Genomic DNA, 19,020 nt, shown 5'->3' on the forward strand with positions numbered 1-19,020 from the left:
TGGTCTCTGGAGAGCGCAAAGCTCAGAGTGGAAGATGCCACCGTGAGGGACGGAGGGGAGGGGTTAGGCACAGAACTGGGCTGCTGGAGGGGGACTCAGGGTAATGTTGAGGTTTCTCAGAGTTGAAAGGGACCCCGAGGGACATTTAGCCCAACCCCCTGCAATGCAGGTATATCAAGGTGGCCCATGTAGGGATCAAACCCACGGCCTTGACGCTATCAGCACCACGCCCTAACCCACTGAGCAAACTGGTGTTTGGGAGGTTAGATTGCAAAGCTTCAGCTTTGAGTACTGGAGAGGCTGAGGAAGGAATCCAAATCTGCTCCCTGTTAACCTTCTGGCTCTTGTGTGCACCTGGCCAGGTTAGTGGCGAGATGGAAGAAAGCAGCCTGGGCACCATGCAGCAGAGAGCGACCGAGCTGGAGCACATGGCCGAGGTCCTGCTTACAGGGGAGCAGTTACGGTAGGAGACCTGGACTTTTCCCTTTGCAAAAATGTCGTGAAAGTGAACTGGGGAGTGGGAGATCTTTTTGCTGATGGGGACAGGTGGGAGGAACCACTACTTGGGGGGCCTAACCACTACTTGGGGGGCTGCAGCGGGTTTCAGGGAGAGTTGCATGTGCCACTGCCCTGTACTCCCTAACCTCAGATGCACTGGACAGGGCTGGCCCAAGACATTTCGGCCCCCAAGGTGCCCTCCCCTTCCCATCAGGGAAGACAGGGTGGATGACAGTGGTTACATACGCTTCAGGTTACATACGCTTCAGGTTACAGACTCCACTAACCCAGAAATAGTACCTCGGGTTAAGAACTTTGCTTCAGAAATCGTACTCCAGCGGTGCGGCGGCAGCAGGAGGCCCCATTAGCTAAAATGGTGCTTCAGGTTAAGAACACTTTCAGGTTAAGAACGGACCTCTGGAACGAATTAAGTACTTAACCCGAGGTACCACTGTACATCAGGAACAGGGGGTGAGGAAAGATTGACATCAGGATATGCTGGCCCTGGGGACCCTGCCACCTGAGGCGGTCACCTCCCTTGGCCTCATGGGTGGGCCAGCCCTGAGGCGGCATTGAAATTGGGAAACAGAAGAAGAAGAAGAAGATGATAAACCTGCACCTTTGAGAATACAGTGGTACCTCGGGTTAAGTACTTAATTCATTCCGGAGGTCCATTCTTAACCTGAAACTGTTCTTAACCTGAAGCAGCACTTTATCTAATGGGGCCTCCTGCTGCTGCCGCGCTGCCGGAGCACGATTTCTGTTCTCATCCTGAAGCAATGTTCTTAACCCGAGGTACTATTTCAGGGTTAGCGGAGTCTGTAACCTGAAGCGTCTGTAACCTGAAGCGTATGTAACCCGAGGTACCACTGTCCTGTCCTGTCGCTTATGTCTTTTTATAAGGTTCACAGAGAAAATGAACACTCTCGTGCATCCAGTTTCATATGTGCATTCTTCAACGGCATGAATCACCATAGGCAAAACTTTTCAGGGTAGAGAAATGTCTTGCCGCGTCCTTCAGTATCTGTAATCTACTGTAATTTTGTGCAATTTTCAGTTCAGTTCAGTGAATTATTGCTGCATGGGTTATTTGACAGCAGGTCAGCCAACGAATTCAAAAAGGCAAAGGGAGGAGGAGGAGGAAGAGTAAGAAAGGAAAGATAGTGACTGAATTTCTTGTATGCCCTGAGTGTTTAGCATGGGCAGCTGCTTATATCAGACCAAACCTGTTAATCATGCTGAGCTCCCGTCAGGCTGCATAAAGTCCAGGTCATAAGATAAGACAGGAAAGCGAGTAATCAGAATGCAGCTCTTAGCATCTCTTGGGCATTAAACTCATTATGGAAACTCTATTCGTCTTTCATGCGGTCCCAAATTAATTAATTCCCCCAAAGAATGAATGGGAAAGTGCCAATACCACAGCAGTACATTTAATTTTGGAAGATTGTTCCCTTAAACCCAATCCTGAACACGTTTCCTGAAAAGTAAATTCTGTTGATCTCAGTAGGATTTACTTCCAAGGAAGAAGGATCACATCTTAAGCAGAATGATGATGTTTTTCCCCACCCATTTCCTTCCCTATTTTTAAGAACTAGCGTGTAACGGTGGTGGTGGTAGATTCTGCAGGCGCAGAAGTCATTATAATACAACTTTCTAACATGTGGTTCGAGGGGAAATGATTGTGTGTTTCTATGAATTAGGGGGAAAGCACATATCCAGACTCCCCTTATCTGTATAATAATGTGTGGTTTGGGCCTTTCCATATATATATTTTTAAAAAACTTCACTTCTCTTTAAGCAATTAAATACTGATCCTTTCTCTCTTATCAATGTAAATCTCCTTAGGAGAGCCCTCCTGGATCAAACCAAAGCCCATATAGTCCAGCATCCTAATATCTCAGTGGCCAATCAGATGCCTACAGAAAGTTTGCAAGCAGGACAGGAGTGCAGCAACACTCTTCCCACTTGAACTCCCCAGAAACTGGGTGTTCAAAGAAGAGGCATACTGGAACTCGTTCTTGGCCACCATGGTCAGAAGCTATTATCCTCCATGAATTTGCCAAATTCATCTTAAAGCCATCTTGGTTGGTGGCCGGCCATCACTACCTCTTGCGGCAGTGAATAGAATAGAATACAATAGAATAGAATAGAATAGAATAGAATAGAATAGAATTTATTATTTTTACCTCGTCCTTCTGGCTGGGTTTCCCCAGCCACTCTGAGCGGCTTCCAACAGAGTATTAAAATACAGTGGTCTGTTAAACATTAAAAGCTTCCCTAAACAGGGTGTCTTCTAAAAGTCTGGTAGTTGTTCTTCTCTTTGACATCTGGTGGGAGGGCGTTCCACAGGGTGGGTGCCACTACCGAGAAGGCCCTCTGCCTGGTTCCCTGTAACTTGGCTTCTCGCAGTGAGGGAACTGCCAGAAGGACCTCAGCACTGGACCTCAGTGTCCAGGTAGAACGATGGGGGTGGAGACGCTCCTTCAGGTATACTGTTCCATAGTTTAAGTATTATATGAAGAAGTACTTTGTTTTGTCTGCCCTGAATTAAGTTTCAACATTCAGCTTCGTTGGATGGACCCCAGTTCTAGTATCATGACAGAGAGGTTTTTAGCGTCCATCTTCTCCAACCTCAGTGCATATCCTTTTAGAAAATACTTGTGTAAATACAGGCCCTTTGCCAGTAGCCTGTACAGATAATAGATGGAGAGAAATCCATTTGTTGCCTTTCATTTTCCGAAGGAAGAGGTATGTGCTACAGTACGGAGGAGAGGATGGGGAAGGACACAGCCTAAAAATAAATACATACACATAACATACACATCTAAAGAGCAAAAGCTCCACAGAATGGCAGGGGACCAGAAATAGCCTTTGTTGGGGAGGGAATCAAAAGCTCTGAATATTTATAGGAGTCGGCAGAGGAAGAACCAAAAGTTCACAAAATGGCAAAGGGAAGGAATTGTGTTACCAAGGGCAAAAGCCGATAGGTGTCTTTGACCCTTACCTGCCATTTTCCTGGCAATAAAAAAAAGATGAATAACCACGTAAGAAAAAGTATCATATCTATTGCTATGTCCTCTAGTTCCTGAGAAATGAAGGTATAAACTTTGTAAGCTAAATTAACAGCTTCTAGGGATTATCATAAAGAAACCGTTGTGGGAAGAACTTTATAACACTACTAAATTTTGCATCCACTGCAAGGAAATATGCTTGGGGATGGCTGAGGAATTTGATCGTTGCAGATTTTAATATGAACTGTGCTTTCTTGTTTAATGTGTGGTTGCAAAATACTGTGACAACAGGATGAAATGGATTTATGAAAAATCTATAAGAAACTGATCTGGGCCTGAAATAGTCTGATCCGTCCATCCCTAAATTTATTTCAAAACTCTGTGGCGCATACGTTGATTTTTACAAAAAAGATTCAAGGACAGCTTGTTGACATGCTGTAGTGAGGCAGGTGGACTGATGTCTATAAGTGGTTAAAGGTGTTTTAACCAGTGTTGCATTTTTAATATGAGTGGCATGGTGGAATAAGCAATGGAATTGGGTAGGGCAGAACAGGTGTACAATTTGCCTTGGGCATCAGTGGCCACAAGGTAGAATAGTTTCTACTAGTAAACTTCTGGCTGATTGAAAGGCAAGGATTTCTGACTCCCAGTCATTGAACAGTGGTTTTTCAAGCTTAATTCAAGCAAAATTCAAGCTTAAACTGAAGAAAGTAGGAAAAACCACTGAACAGGTAAGATACAATCTAAACCAAATCCCTTATGAATACACAGTGGAAGTGAGGAACAGGTTTAAGGATTTAGATTTGGTGGACAGAGTGCCTGAAGAACTATGGGTGGAGGCTCGCAACATTATACAGGAGGCAGCAACTAAAACCATCCCAATGAAAAAGAAATGCAAGAAAGCAAAGTGGCTGTCCAACGAGGCCTTACAAATAGCGGGGGAGAGAAGGCAAGCAAAATGCGAGGGAGATAATGAAAGATACAAGAAATTGAATGCAGATTTCCAAAGAATAGCAAGGAGAGACAAGAAGGCCTTCTTAAACGAGCAATGCAAAGAAATAGAGGAAAGCAGCAGAATGGGAAGAACCAGAGATCTGTTCAAGAAAATTGGAAATATGAAAGGAACATTTCGTACAAAGATTACCATAATAAAGGACAAAAGTGGTAAAGACCTAACTGAAGCAGAAGACATCAAGAAGAGGTGGCAAGAATACACAGAGGAATTATACCAGAAAGATATGGATGTCTCATACACCCCAGGTAGTGTGGTTGCTGACCTTGAGCCAGACATCCTGGAGAGTGAAGTCAAATGGGCCTTAGAAAGCACTGCAAATAACAAGGCCAGTGGAAGTGATGGTATTCCAGCTGAACTGTTTAAAATTTTAAAAGATGATGCTGTTAAGGTGCTACACTCAATATGCCAGCAAGTTTGGAAAACTCAGCAGTGGCCAGAGGATTGGAGAAGATCAGTCTACATCCCAATCCCAAAGAAAGGCAGTGCCAAAGAATGCTCCAACTACCGCACAATTGCACTCATTTCACACGCTAGCAAGGTTATGCTTAAAATTCTACAAGGAAGGCTCAAGCAGTATGTGGACCGAGAACTCCCAGAAGTGCAAGCTGGATTTAGAAGAGGCAGAGGAACCAGAGACCAAATTGCAAACATGCGCTGGATAATGGAGAAAGCTAGAGAGTTCCAGAAAGACATCTACTTCTGCTTCATTGACTATGCAAAAGCCTTTGACTGTGTTGACCACAGCAAACTATGGCAAGTTCTTAAAGAAATGGGAGTGCCTGATCACCTCATCTGTCTCCTGAGAAATCTCTATGTGGGACAAGAAGCTACAGTTAGAACTGGATATGGAACAACTGATTGGTCATAAAGAAGGCTGATCGCCGAAGAATTGATGCTTTTGAATTATGGTGCTGGAGGAGACTCTTGAGAGTCCCATGGACTGCAAGAAGATCAAACCTCTCCATTCTGAAGGAAATCAGCCCTGAGCGCTCACTGGAAGGACAGATCGTGAAGCTGAGGCTCCAATACTTTGGCTACCTCATGAGAAGAGAAGACTCCCTGGAAAAGACCCTGATGTTGGGAAAGATGGAGGGCACAAGGAGAAGGGGACGACAGAGAATGAGATGGTTGGATGGTGTTCTTGAAGCTACCAGCATGAGTTTGATCAAACTGCGGGAGGCAGTGGAGGACAGAAGTGCCTGGCGTGCTCTGGTCCATGGGGTCACGAAGAGTCGGACACGACTAAACGACTAAACAACAACAACAACAACAAAAATACACCTCTCTTTTGTTTTAATTCTCTGGAACGGTTAATCTTTTGCTAACCGTTTATTTCTGAGATTCAAGGCTGGCACAAGAGATTGTGCCATAGACTCCTCTTTGTGGCAATAGCAGCAACACGGCTATTCTCTTCCTTCCACCCCATTTCTTCTCCTCCTCTCTCTCTCCCCCCCATCCCTCTCCCCCCTCCCCATTTTTGGGGTGGAGAGCTATTCCATTATCTGCAGCAACACAGGTATCTTCTCTGCCACCTTCTCTTCCTTGCCTCTCTCTGAGAAACGGGGTCCAGGCATTCCAGACAAGTTTGCAACAGTCCATAGAAAGGCTTTTAAAAACAAATTTAAAAGCTTTAAAATGATTCTAAGTTTGAAAAAGCCGCAGCAGTGCCACAGGTATTCTCTTGACCATCTTGCCCAGAATGCCTGTATCCAAAGATCTTGTTAAATCTTGTTTTGCTTTGTTATGGAAACTGTGCATCTTTGGAAAGAGGAACATGGGAAGAAGAGAGGAAGTGTCAAAGCCTTTTTTTTTTTTTTTAGTATATGTGCTGCCGAAGCGAGCACGTCAAAGACTAGCCACTCAAGCGTATCAATAATCAGTGGAGATTTTTATACTGAAGTCAACAAACTGTCTGCATCAGGATTCTGGAGTCATTCTATACCCTTCAACAGGACACCACTAACATTCCAACCCCATAGAGAATTGTTTGGAAGTAAAGTCCACCCCAAAGTATTTAAAAACAGATCATAGTGTGCATAGTCAGCAATAGAAATAAATGCAAACATGCCGAATTAGCATATTTTGAGTGTCAAAGTGCTTCATAAACTCCTTTATTTGAAGGAGTTTTCTATCTGAAGGGTCAAGGCCAAGTCTGGTTTAACAACAACAACAAAAAAGAACCATTAAAAGGGAGAGAAGAGGCTTTGAGTTTTTCCCATCTACAGTGATCACCTGTTTGTCGGACTGAGGAGGCTCACAGCTCACCTGGTCACAGGTGATCCCACTGTGGTCTTTCCATTTAAATTTGAGCGATTGTTTCTAACTTTTCATCTGTGCATTTTAACTAGCACATAGAAATTTCGTTCAACTGTTTTGTTACCTTGTTGTTTTTTGGTGGAGCATTTCCTCTTTATCATATTTTAAAGTGTTGTTATTTACACAAGTTCACATGGAACCAGCGACTGCCATTTTGCCAACTTGTTTGGGCTCATTTGGAAGGTTTTCAAGGGGGTGGGAAGCTTCTTCACAGTTCGCCTGTTGTTTGATCTCTGCCAGACTGATAGCTTTAGATATCGTGGTGGAGAAATATATTCAAATGGGGTTGTGTGGTGCTGTTTTATCAGCGGTCTCCATCTGTAGGGTAAGAGTGAAATTCTTTAAGGAACGAGGTGATAGTGTTACCGTTGCATTTTAAAAGCACTTGGCTCAACAAGCATAGCCACATGCCTGTGGACCTCCCAATAATTAAAAAAAACCCAGGCATTTGCAAGTGATCGATAAAATTCTTGACTGAGCTTAACAAATCATTTTCAAGGAAAGGGTGGCTATTAGAAAACTGTTCCTTAATTGCAAGCAATCCACTACCCAATCAGAATAGTTAACAGCAAGAATCTCCTCTTCAATATGTTGAAAAACCACATTCCACGTAGCATTTATAATCCCAATTGACATGCAACCAGCCCTCGTTTACAACAGGTTTTATTACAACTAGATTTATACTTCACCTTAAATTGAATTGAATTTTGCTGGCAAGCAACACGGGGTCAAGTTTGTTCTAATGAAGGTCTTGTAAAATGGCTGGCATTAAGTTTCTCTCTCTCTCCCTGTGTCTATCTCTCTCTCCCTGTGTCTGTCTGTCTGTCTGTCTGTCTCTCTCTCTCTCTCTCTCTCTCTCTCTCTCTCTGTGTGTGTGTGTCTGTCTGTCTGTCTGTCTGTCTGTCTGACATAAGAATGAGTTCGTGCATATGTGAATTTCACTGCTCCCTGAACATCCTCCTCATTTCTTCCCATCCTCATACAGCATGGGGTTTTGCCCCATCTCGTTCTCATGTGGTCGGGTGTGGAGGACTCCCTGGTCCTGAATGGGGCAACTGTGCCCCTGAAGGACTAGATGCGCAGCCTGGGAGTCATTTTGGACTCACAGCTGTCCATGGAGGCACAGGTCAAATCTGTGTCCAGGGCAGCTGTTTACCAGCTCCATCTGGTACGCAGGCTGAGACCCTACCTGCCCGCAGACTGTCTTGCCAGAGTGGTGCATGCTCTAGTTATCTCCCGCTTGGACTACTGCAATGCGCTCTACGTGGGGCTACCTTTGAAGGTGACCCGGAAACTACAATTAATACAGAATGCGGCAGCTAGACTGGTGTTTGGGATTGGCCGCCGGGACCATATAACACCGGTCCTAAAAGAGCTAATTTGGCTTCCAGTTCATTTCCGAGCACAATTCAAAGTGTTGGTGCTGACCTTTAAAGCCCTAAACGGCCTCAGTTCTGTATACCTGAAGGACCATCTCCACCTCCATCGTTCAGCCCGAACACTGAGGTCCAGCTCTGAGGGTCTTCTGACTGCGAGAAGTGAGGTTTCAGGGAACCAGGCAGAGGGCCTTCTCAGTAGTGGCGCCCGCCTTGTGGAACGCCCTCCCATCAGATGTCAAGGCAATAAACAAACATCACTTTCTACTGCTATCTAAACAACTTTGGAAAGGTGCTAAATTCTTTGCCGTCATGTTTTCCTCACAGCAAGGAGTTCCATGGCTCAGCTTTCCTCAAATTTGTATTGTGACTCAGCTGCCCCGTTTTAGGCAGAATTTGCAGAGCCAGGTATTCTAAGTGGAGAAGACTTTGAAATATATATTTTCCCTTGCAATCCCTTGAAGTATTTTACCCATCTCCTGTCATTTCTTCTCCCATTCCCCTTTCGTACTCAAATTGTACCTTATTCCCACCCTCCAAATGGCCAATTTCACCCCTCCTCCTCGGTCCAATTTCTTACTATAAGAGTTTCCCTCTCTTTATTTCTCTCTCCTTTCCCTACCCTGTTTGCTTGGTGATTAAATATTAACTTTTATTTCACTTTCTGATTTCCTTCCACTTCTCCTTTGGCCCTTTCCCCTCCAGGGAGGGAGAACTTCATTTCCACCTCCCTCCTTGAGCATCTGTCTCCCAGGCACCTCTGCACAGCATATAAGGAGCTGCTGGTACTGACATTCATCAGAAGACACTGAGTCAGTGGTGGCACTGAAGCTCATCTGGAAGCAGCTCAAGGCTCACCTGTGGTGGGTCCTGGCTCACTGTTTGAGGAACACAGAGTATCTCCATGGCTGAGACTCAGCTAGAAAGAGGAACGTGGTGTGAGAAAGCATCAAACACCAGCTGCAGTCAGCTGCCAGAACTATGTAACTAGTTTTTCCTAAGCAAGGAGCATTGTGTCTTTGAAATGCCTCTTCCTAAAGCTCCTAGACGGTGTGTTTTCTGCCAGCTGGCTTTTGTGTGTCAAATAAAAGGCCACACAAAATCTGGGATGCCATCTTCCTGTTTTTCGTTGTGAGAGCGTGGCAGCCATTTTGGTTGCTGCGATTTCACGCCATGGTTCCCCCTCCCCCAAAAAAGACCCCCACACTTTTTCAGGCATGGCACCCTAAAACGCACAATCGGGTAAAAAGCATGTTGCGAAATTGTGGCAACCAAAATGGCCGACGTATTCTTGCGATAAAAAACAGGATGCCCCGGTTTTCCTGGGACACTTGTGGGGTATATTAAAACTTTGTCACTGAAAATATATTGGGGCTTATGGGCTAAGGGTTTGCCATACCTCTTCTAACACAATTCAGTTAATACCGTAGCTCCAAACCAAAATGGCTGCACTGCTTCATCTGTGAAATAACTTAAAAGCAAACTTCTTCCAAATAACCTAAGTGCTTTCTGGTGTCACTTTACTCTTCTGTGAACAGTTAGGAACACATGAAGCATCTTCTTCTGAGTCAGAACATTGGTTCATCGAACTGTGCAGGATTTTGGACAGGTGACTTTCTCAACTCCCCACTTTGAGATGCCAGGGATATTGAAACTTGGACCTTCTCTGGAACTGAGCCAAAGCCCTTCTTCAAATTATCCAAGCATTACCCAGTCTTGCTTTATTTTAAAATACATTTTCTAGAACACCTATTTCAAGGTCTAGGCTGAAATCCTATCTCTTTCCGTACAGCCAAAAGTACTTTAAAAAGCTGCAAAGAACCGTGGTCCAAGCCTCTTGCCTTTCGTACGCAAAAATAGATGTGGAAACATTTATACGGTGTCCATACAGTCTGCTTAGCACCAGCACTAATTTTAATGTGTCAATTCCTTGTTTGGGTCCAAACTGACAGTGATCTAACTGCATGTAACATGCTGATCACATAGCAAGTGACACTCATGAGAACTATATTCTCCTTGTCTCTTCCTCAGAAGCCAGTTATGGCTTGGGATAATAAGAAGTTCCAGTCATGGTCGTGGGATATGTAGCTAGAAGCCTGAGCTATATATACTGTACATAGTGACAGTTCAGATCCCGGTTGCTCTTCAGAAAATGTTGCTAGAGAGCAGAGGGTCAACTTGGATTCCCTAGTCAGGAGTGAGTGGATGTCATGGACTGGCTGGAAGCAGAGGAGTGGTGGGAGGCAACAGCTGGGGAACCCCCTAGGGAAGAAGGCTCAGTTCCAGGGGGTTGGTGGTGGGACAACAATGAGTGGTCAGAGGGAGAAGAGGGGGCAGACGGGGAAGAGGTGGTGTCGGAAGCTGAAGAGGCAACAGGGTTTAGTGAGCAGGAAGAGGCTGTGGCAGAGAGCAGTCCAGACTCAGAGGCAGGAGAGGAGAAGGGCCAGAAGACAGAGATGGTATGGCCTGCAATATGAGCAGGCCTGCAATGCTCTGGGACAGCCTTGTAGCTGCCACGAAGTCCTGATGTGCTGGTCCCGGGGGCTAACTGAGAGGCGAGGTCCGATTCCAGTCTGAGGTCGATGGTGCGGTATGGAGGCTGTCCATCAAAGCTGTAGCTGGGTCCAAGGCAGGGAGTCGGGTGGGGTCAGGAACTCTGGCAGAAGAGCAGGACAGGGCGCAGGCGGGAACAGGCTAGCAACAACGTTGCTCCGGCAACCTGAGACTGGGGCTGACTGGCTTTTATCTGCCCCGAGGCATAGGGCGACCCCAGTCCACAGGTGACTCGTCTCTCCTGGCCTGGAGGCGAGCACTCCTCCTGCAGGAACTTAGTTCCCTCCGCCTTTCTGCCCTGAGCCTCTGCAGTTCAGGAGAGGCTGGAGGGTTACCGGACCCAGAGGCAACCTCCTCTTCCCCTGATGGGGCTGAGAGTGGAGCACCTGCAGGCAATGGGTCCTCCATCACCTCAGGGGCCAGAGCAGACTCAGCTGGTGCCTGCACCTGAGATCCAGCACAGGTGAGGACCCTTCAGGCTCAGGCCCCAGCCCCGGCTCAGCTGGTTCTAGAGGCGATGAATCCTGTGCAGGCTGGGATTCCTCAGGTTCAGCCTCTGAGTCTGAATCCCAGGCCATCACACCTGAGCCCAGTCCTGATGTAACGCTGCAGTCCCCCAATAAAATAACACAAGGGTACTCCACCATGTTCAAGACCTCCTCCACCAGCCTAGGCAGGAAAACTATAGGGCAACTACAATGTAGTTCAAGCAGATATTGAGGGGAAGGCCTTTTGAGTTCCTCACTGTAGTGCTTCGGCTATGGAGCATATTTGGCAGAAGAGGAAAATCCCAGGCCAGGAAGCTCATACCAACAGATCCTGAAGAGCCCTCAGCATCCATCCTCCCGATTCCCCATGCTTGCTTGGGCTGGTGACAATTGTACTTCAGCAACATCTGCAGGGCCAAAGGTTCCCCAGCCTTGCTAGAAATATATAGGGACAGTAAAAAAAAAAAAAGTCTTAGATACCAGTCACCACATTTGCACCTCAGATCATGATGTTTGAACCTCCTGCTATACTTACCTGTGCATGTATATATTACAGCATACATCCACAACGTTTTCCTGTAGCTCTGGATGTAGTTAACGTAACTTTTGGCAGCTGGGTATCACAAATAATGTGGTAATGAGAAGCTTGTTAACACTTATGTGGAAGAATTATTCCTGGCTGCTGCCGACATTCAAACTCATTTAATAGACACACTGGAGTGTGTTTATTTGTTTTAACATATGGCACTGGAAAACTGATTCCGTGTTTCCTCGTGTTTTTATTTTCCGTCAGGCCAAGAACCAGTTTCACCATCTGCCAGGCCTACAACAGTTTTTTTTAAGTACTTTGAGTGTGTCTCTGTTGGAGAGTTAAACTTGTGTAACCATCATCTCTCCTTTGCAAGTAACTCCGGTCATTTTAGTTCTGTGAGGGGACCTAGAGATCTCTAGCAGAGGATACATTGGCTGAAGCAAGGACAGTTAAGCTGGAATAAAATCAAAATTCTAAGGACGTTCACACTCAGTATGTGTGTACAGTCATACCTCGGGTTACAGACACTTCAGGTTGCGTTTTTTTCGGGTTACGAACTGCTGCTGTGGGTTGTGAACACTGCGGGTTGCGAACATGCATCGCGCACATATCACGTTCGCAACCTGAGCATCCACTGCACTTGAATACTTGAGCTGAAACGCTTGTATAGTTATTCACATGAGAGTACACTCCGAGTACCTGTGTACACAGTACCTGAGCTGTGCAAACTAACAAGTGTGTGTTCTTTCACGCAAACACTTGTACATGGGTAGAGACAGCTGTGTTCAGTGTGATGTGTGAAGAAGCCTATTGTCTGCCCTCCTTTTTCCATTCTCAGACTGTCCTTGTGTTTTCTTTATTAAATTTTCCTATTCAGGTCTATATTTGCTGCTGCTTCCATGATCTCCAGACACCAGAGAGCGAGCTACTTTTTAAATGAAAGGGGGAAAGGGGGGAACAGGGCCTGGAAATTCTCCGAAAGAAGACCTCCACCACATCTGGCCTCCCTGTGGCTCCCGTCTTGTGTATACAGTGGTGCCCCGCAAGACGAATGCCTCGCAAGACGAAAAACTCGCTAGATGAAAGGGTTTTGCGTTTTTTGAGTCGTTCCGCAAGACGAATTTCCCTATGGGCTTGCTTTGCAAGACGAAAAAACCGCAAGACGAAGAGACTCGCGGAACGGATTAATTTCGTCCTGTGAGGCACCACTGTAATTGTGTTTTCCTAGTAGTGTCAGGGGAAGCGGGGACATTGCTCACTTTCCAAAAGAGATGCCAAGGCTCAGGCCTGTGTGGGAGTCTTGCCATCTTCCCTGGAAGGAAGCCTGCTTGCTTCTTAATTCTAAATGCTTCTAATTCTTAGTTGTTGCTTTTTTAAGGCTAGCGTATTTCAAATGGAAAGATGCTTCTTCTGGAACCCCCTATCCAACGTTGCTCCCCATGCATTTCTAGACCTTTGATGGGCAGGCACCTGCTCATGCAAATTATAACTGAACCATAAGGTGGAAATCAAAATAAGCGCCGGCCCTACTATTAGGCAACTGATTTTGTGTGTCGTGAAAGAGCAGGACATTTTTAGTTGTAATAATAATAATAATAATGTTATATTTTTACTGACAGGGCACGGGAAAAACACTAGTGGGATGTCCTGCCTCAGGTGCCAAAATAACTTGACTATTTTGCTGCCTTGGATATTACATACCTTGACTTTGCCTCAGGCGAAAATGTCTCTTGAGCCAGCCCTGAATCCAAAGTATGCTTACCTGAAAGTTTAACTCCATCCAAATCTATAGGACTTATCAGAGGATGCGAGACTGTGAAATATGACATCCCCCCCCCCACATTTTAATACAAAGGGCAAAACTCCCTCTCCCACTCTGAAAATCCAGCTTGCAACTCCTGTGCCACCTTCATATTGTTTACACACACACACACACACACCGATGTAGCCGAAGCAACTATCGTCCTATCCATACAAACATTCAAAGCACATGGCTTTCCCCAAAGAATCCTGGGAACTGTAGTTTATCCCTCACAGAGCCACGATTCTCAGTACCTTTAAGAAACTACAGCTCCCAGGTGTCTTTGGGGGAAAGATGGTGCCTTAAACGTACGATCTTTATGCACTTGAGCAAATATGCGGTCAGCACAGTACAGTAGTGCCTCGCAAGACGAAAAGAATCTGTTCTGTGATTCTCTTCGTCTAGCGGTTTTTCCGTCTTGCAAAGCAAGCCCATTGACGGATTAGCGGATTAGCGCTATTAGAGGCTTTTAGAGGCTTTTAGCGGCTTATCTGCTGATCAGATCAGCTGATAAGCGGCTTAGCCTATTAGCGGCTTTTAGCTGCTTTTAGCGGCTTATCTGCTGATCGGATCAGCTGATAAGAGGCTTACCGTCTTAGAAAAGGGGGGGAAGGGGGAAAAAAACCAGCAGGAACTCGCAAGACATTGTCGTCTTGCGAAGCAAGCCCGTAGGAGATTCGTTTTGCGAAACACCTCCAAAACGGAAAACTCTTTCGTCTAGCGAGTTTTCCGTCTTGCGAGGCATTCGTCTTGCGGGGCACCACTGTATATTCTAGTTGTATTGTTTTACAGTGCAATACTATGCATATCTACTTGGATATCTGTTCACTTTAATGGGACTTAATTCCAGGCAAGTGATTGTAATATTGCAGTCTTGGGCACTAAAATACCAAATGTCAGCCGCAAAAGAATAACATGGCAGGGCATGTGAAATAAAACTGAGTAAACAACATTAAAATTATGGTATAAGGAGAAACTGTATGGGGGCAATATAATATTTTACATCTCTAGTAATGCTAACATGTACTGACACAAACTTCAGTTTCGGGGGGGGGGGACAGAGAGACGAAGGGAAAGGCACTTTGTAGATGCTGTGAGGTAATTCTGTTCTGTTAAAAAGGGGTGTGGCTACAGATAGCAGAGGGAAGTGTTAAATGGAAGTGAGGATACAAGGCCAGCGATACCTTCAAAAGATGTTTTTTATTATTATTATTTAGCTGACACCACTCGGATACGAGCTTTTTCTTTCCAGCTTGTAATGTTGAGGCAGATGCTATGCAAAGATTTCTCACGGCGTGATATTGTTTGGTTCACAGGCTCAGACTGCATGAAGAAAAGATAATTAAAGATCGGAGACATCACCTGAAGACGTATCCAAACTGCTTCGTTGCCAAAGAACTGATTGACTGGCTGATTGATCACAAGGAGGCCTCTGACAGGGAGACTGCAATTAAACTGGTGCAAAAATTACTGGATCGTAGCATCATTCACCACGGTGAGTGGAAAGAATCAGCACACCCGAGCCCATAGCCAGAAACTATAGTTAAGGGTGCAGGGAGGTCTGACCCGGTGATCATTGTGTGTTGTTAGTCAATATGAAAGAACAAAAACCTAAAGAATGATCGTGAAGAATGCTTAACTATTATAATAGCATTTATATTTGGAGTGTTTGGCATGCGTTATTTTAGGGCCAAACCAAACATTGCATTATTCACATTTTTTTAAAGAAATAAAAGCCCTGTTTATTTTGAAGAAAAAGCAGCTGGATTAAATCATCATTTATTTATTTTTAAATTTTATGTTCTTTATTGAAAAAGTATAAAATTATAAGTGAACAAGGTAAAATAAGGCAAGACGTTTCAAGCATAATAAAGATAAAATAAACCCATGTAGAAAACATTTTTAAAATAAACATTACATGATTGTTATTGTAGTTACCTTAAACACACATTATAAAGCACACATTATAAAAATGAATTCCAAAAATCATTAAATTTGTCCATGACAAGTCTACGTTTGTACATGACTTGTTCATGTGTTGCAAGTTTGTGCATATTTTCTATCCATTTGTTGAAGGGAGTGTGTGTGTGTGTGTATATATATATATATTTGCTTTCGTATATATATATATATATATATGTGTGTGTGTGTGTGTGTGTGTATATATATATATGTATATGTGTGTGTGTGTATATATATATATATACAGTACCGGTGTGTGTGTGTGTGTGTGTGTGTGTGTGTGTGTGTGTATATATATATATATATATACACACACACACACACACACACACACACACACACACACCCCGGTACTGTATATATATATATACACACACACACACATATACATATATATATACACACACACACACATATATATATATATATATATATATATATATATATATATATATATATATACATACATACACAGTATATATGTGTGTGTGTGTGTGTTTAATTACTTAAACCCAGGGCTAGCCAATGTTTTGTTCTCCAGATGATGTTGGACTACAACTCCCATCAGCCTCAGCTAACATTTTCAGGGGTCAGAAATTATGGCAGTTGAAGCATAGCTGTCAACGTTTCCCTTTTTTAAAGGGAAATTCCCTTATTCAGAATAGGATTCCTCGCAAGAAAAGGGAAACGTTGACAGCTATGAGTTGAAGTCCAGCAACATATGGTGAGCCACATGTTGGACACAATATCAGACCCCATGCACAGATAAAATCCATAGGTCTCTCTTACCCACAGTCTCAAAATCTGAATAAAAATAAGAGACTGAACACTAGTTTGATAGGAGTACAAGAAAGCAAAAAATAAAATTTGCAGAAAATTAAAATAAGATGTGTTAATTAACCTAACGACAATAAAAGGAGCAAAGGGAGCAAAGCAGAGAAAAACAAAAAAAGGGGTCATAAATGATGAAAAACATGAAATTGCATAAGGGGGTTTAATGAAGGAAGATAAGAAGGGGTAGAACTCTGAAGATAGTTGAAACTTATGAGACGTTTTGAATAAATATTGGACAATGGAGGGAACTGTTAAAGAGAAATATACAGAGATTTAAGTGCATAAAAGAAAATGAAATAAGTGGACAAACAGAGATAGGCTGCAGCTGAGAGATAAAAAGACCAGTAATTGATTGGCCATGTTCACATGTTGTAGCACCCTGCTTGTGGTTAACGCTTAGCTGGAATGAAATATTCAACGCAGCAATAGAGAAATTAAAATAATTATTTATTTGTCAGACAAATAAATGAGAGGCACAGTGGTATATGGTTACCAAGCTCTGGCCTGGCTCCTGCCATTATGGCCAGCCCTTATATTCCCTTAATCCAGCCCCCTTTGCTCCTCCTTTGGCTGCCTCTGTCCAATCAGCCTAGTTGGATTTCCTATTGGCTGATTGCTATATCCAATCCTAAAAGATACACCCACATCCTCCTGTCCTTATATGGAACACAAACAGCTATATATTGTTACATCTATAAATGACAAATAAGTAGTAATATATCTTACATGTGTCTCAACAAGGAATCTTAATTACCAGCTCACCTCTTGCCCTCCCTGCCCTATTGCCTTCTAAAACAAATGGTTAATCTTAAATTTTTATCTTAAACATATGTCAAGGATCTTGAGTTTCACATCAACATTGAAAGATATCCTTCATTTGAAGGTTTCCAAACAAATGTCTGACAGCTAATATATCAGGACAACATTTGATGGCGTCTTCCTGTCTAGCAGGAGGGCTAAACTGCTGGCTGACTTAATTCCAGGATAAATACAACTCTTCTAGCATTTGTTAAATCCTTTGCATAATTATATTTAAGACAATATATTTAATACACAACACAGGTAGCCTCTTAAAAGGAATAAGGTCTTTGTAAAGTAGAAAAGGGAACTCAGTATAAAACAGTTTCAGAAGAAACCTCTTTAGTTTACATCCCCCCCCCCTTCTCCAGCCAGTTGCTTTGTTTCCATTAGCTCTTCCCAAACTCTCTCAGTTTAAGAAAGAAACAGTTTTAAAAAGACTTCCCAAAAAAAAGCCTCTCTTTCTCTGTCAGCTAGATGCTTCTCCCCATTTGCCTCTGGCCTTAGAAAATACAGCTCAAGGTTTAAGAGAGGCCCATGGTATCATTTTACTATTTGCCCATTCCTAATTATATTTATCTCTGCCTTTGTTATCTTCTGTAACATGTAGGGTCAGTGTCATTACTCAGTCTGTAATTTCAGCTTTTACGACTTTGAGAATTGTTTTCTGCTATCAATCAAAGGGGGGGCCCCTTGTCTTAGGAGAATGGCCAAGGTTTTCTCTGCCTGGCATGAAACATTTGAAAATCTTTTAGGCTCTCTCTAATATACAAGTCCTGATCAAACATTAATAAAATGCAGGCTTATGCCTGATGCCTCAATGTAACAATAAACTGGGGTTTGTAGCTTATGCTAAATAAAGATCTAGCCACTGCATGCTGCCCACTTGCTTCGACTTCACTCCTCCCCTGGTGTAAGCAGGATAAACAAACTGGGAATTGTGGTTTGTTGCTTCTGAACAAGATGCCATTGGTAAGTCGGCAACAAACTATGGTTTCAGGTTGGCCAGCAATCATGAATCTCTAGATAGCAACGATTCAGGATCTCATCTTTGAACGTAAGGGGGGAAGCCAAGTTTTCCTGGTTTGTTTAGCCTGCGCACACCAAAGGAGGCTCAAAGTGGGAGCAATTGGGCAGATTGCTTATTCGTCATAAACCACAATAAGCCAGAAACCTATCAATACCTGTGAACATGGCCATTGATCACAAGATAGAAAGAGAGTTTTGATAAGTGGTGCAAACCTATGGCGGGGCCCTGTTTGTGGATTGCCCTCACTTCTAAGAAATGGCTGGTGCTGATTCTTATTAGTTCACAATGCAAGCTGAAGGTCCACTTGTTCACTTAGGTTTTTGTTTGGTGTTGCAGTTTAAAACAGGAATGAGTTTGACGTTCACATATGAGAGTGCTGGAGGTGAAATAGTTAAACAGGTTACCCAATCAGAACCCGGGGGGGGTGGAGTCAGAGGGACTATAAAACCAGCTCTGGGAGGGGTGAAAGGGGGAGTTTGTTGGGAGTTGGGTCGTGGGTAGGTTGAGTTAGTGCAGCAAAATAAGCTGAGTCAGGAACAGTTAGGAGCTAGGAATACAAGTAAATATCTGAGAGGTGGGTTAGTGAGTGAGAGCAGGTAGCGGAAGTTATAGGTCACCCTATAGGCACCCCATGATTGTAATTGACCGATACCGTTTATGAAACCACACACTTGTTAAACTGCAATAAATAAACAGAAGTTTGTGTTCCAATTTAACCCTGACTGGACTCAGTATTGTCCCGGGTAGGGCTGGGTGGTGGCAGCGAGAAATAAAGTGGTGGCACAGGGATCAATAGACGGTGAAAC

The 19,020-nt window shown here is 43.8% G+C and overlaps 1 protein-coding gene across 2 annotated transcripts in view; it reads left to right on the forward strand.

Moving 5' to 3' along the window:
• DEPTOR (DEP domain containing MTOR interacting protein) overlaps positions 1–19,020 on the forward strand; it is a 65,357-nt gene that overhangs the window by 897 nt on the left and 45,440 nt on the right. Inside the window, exons 2-3 of one of the 2 annotated variants that reach the window (XM_081204889.1) lie at positions 363–463; positions 14,907–15,085. In XM_081204889.1, coding sequence (XP_081061015.1) covers positions 375–463; positions 14,907–15,085 — 268 coding nt within the window. In that variant the 5' untranslated portion in view covers positions 363–374. The remainder of the gene's footprint in view (positions 1–362; positions 464–14,906; positions 15,086–19,020) is intronic. The other variant, XM_081204890.1, reaches the window with a different exon arrangement.

The sequence above is a fragment of the Podarcis bocagei genome (genome assembly GCF_964188305.1).
Source record: "Podarcis bocagei genome assembly, chromosome: 8".
In the NCBI taxonomy this organism is placed as follows: Eukaryota; Metazoa; Chordata; class Lepidosauria; order Squamata; family Lacertidae; genus Podarcis; species Podarcis bocagei.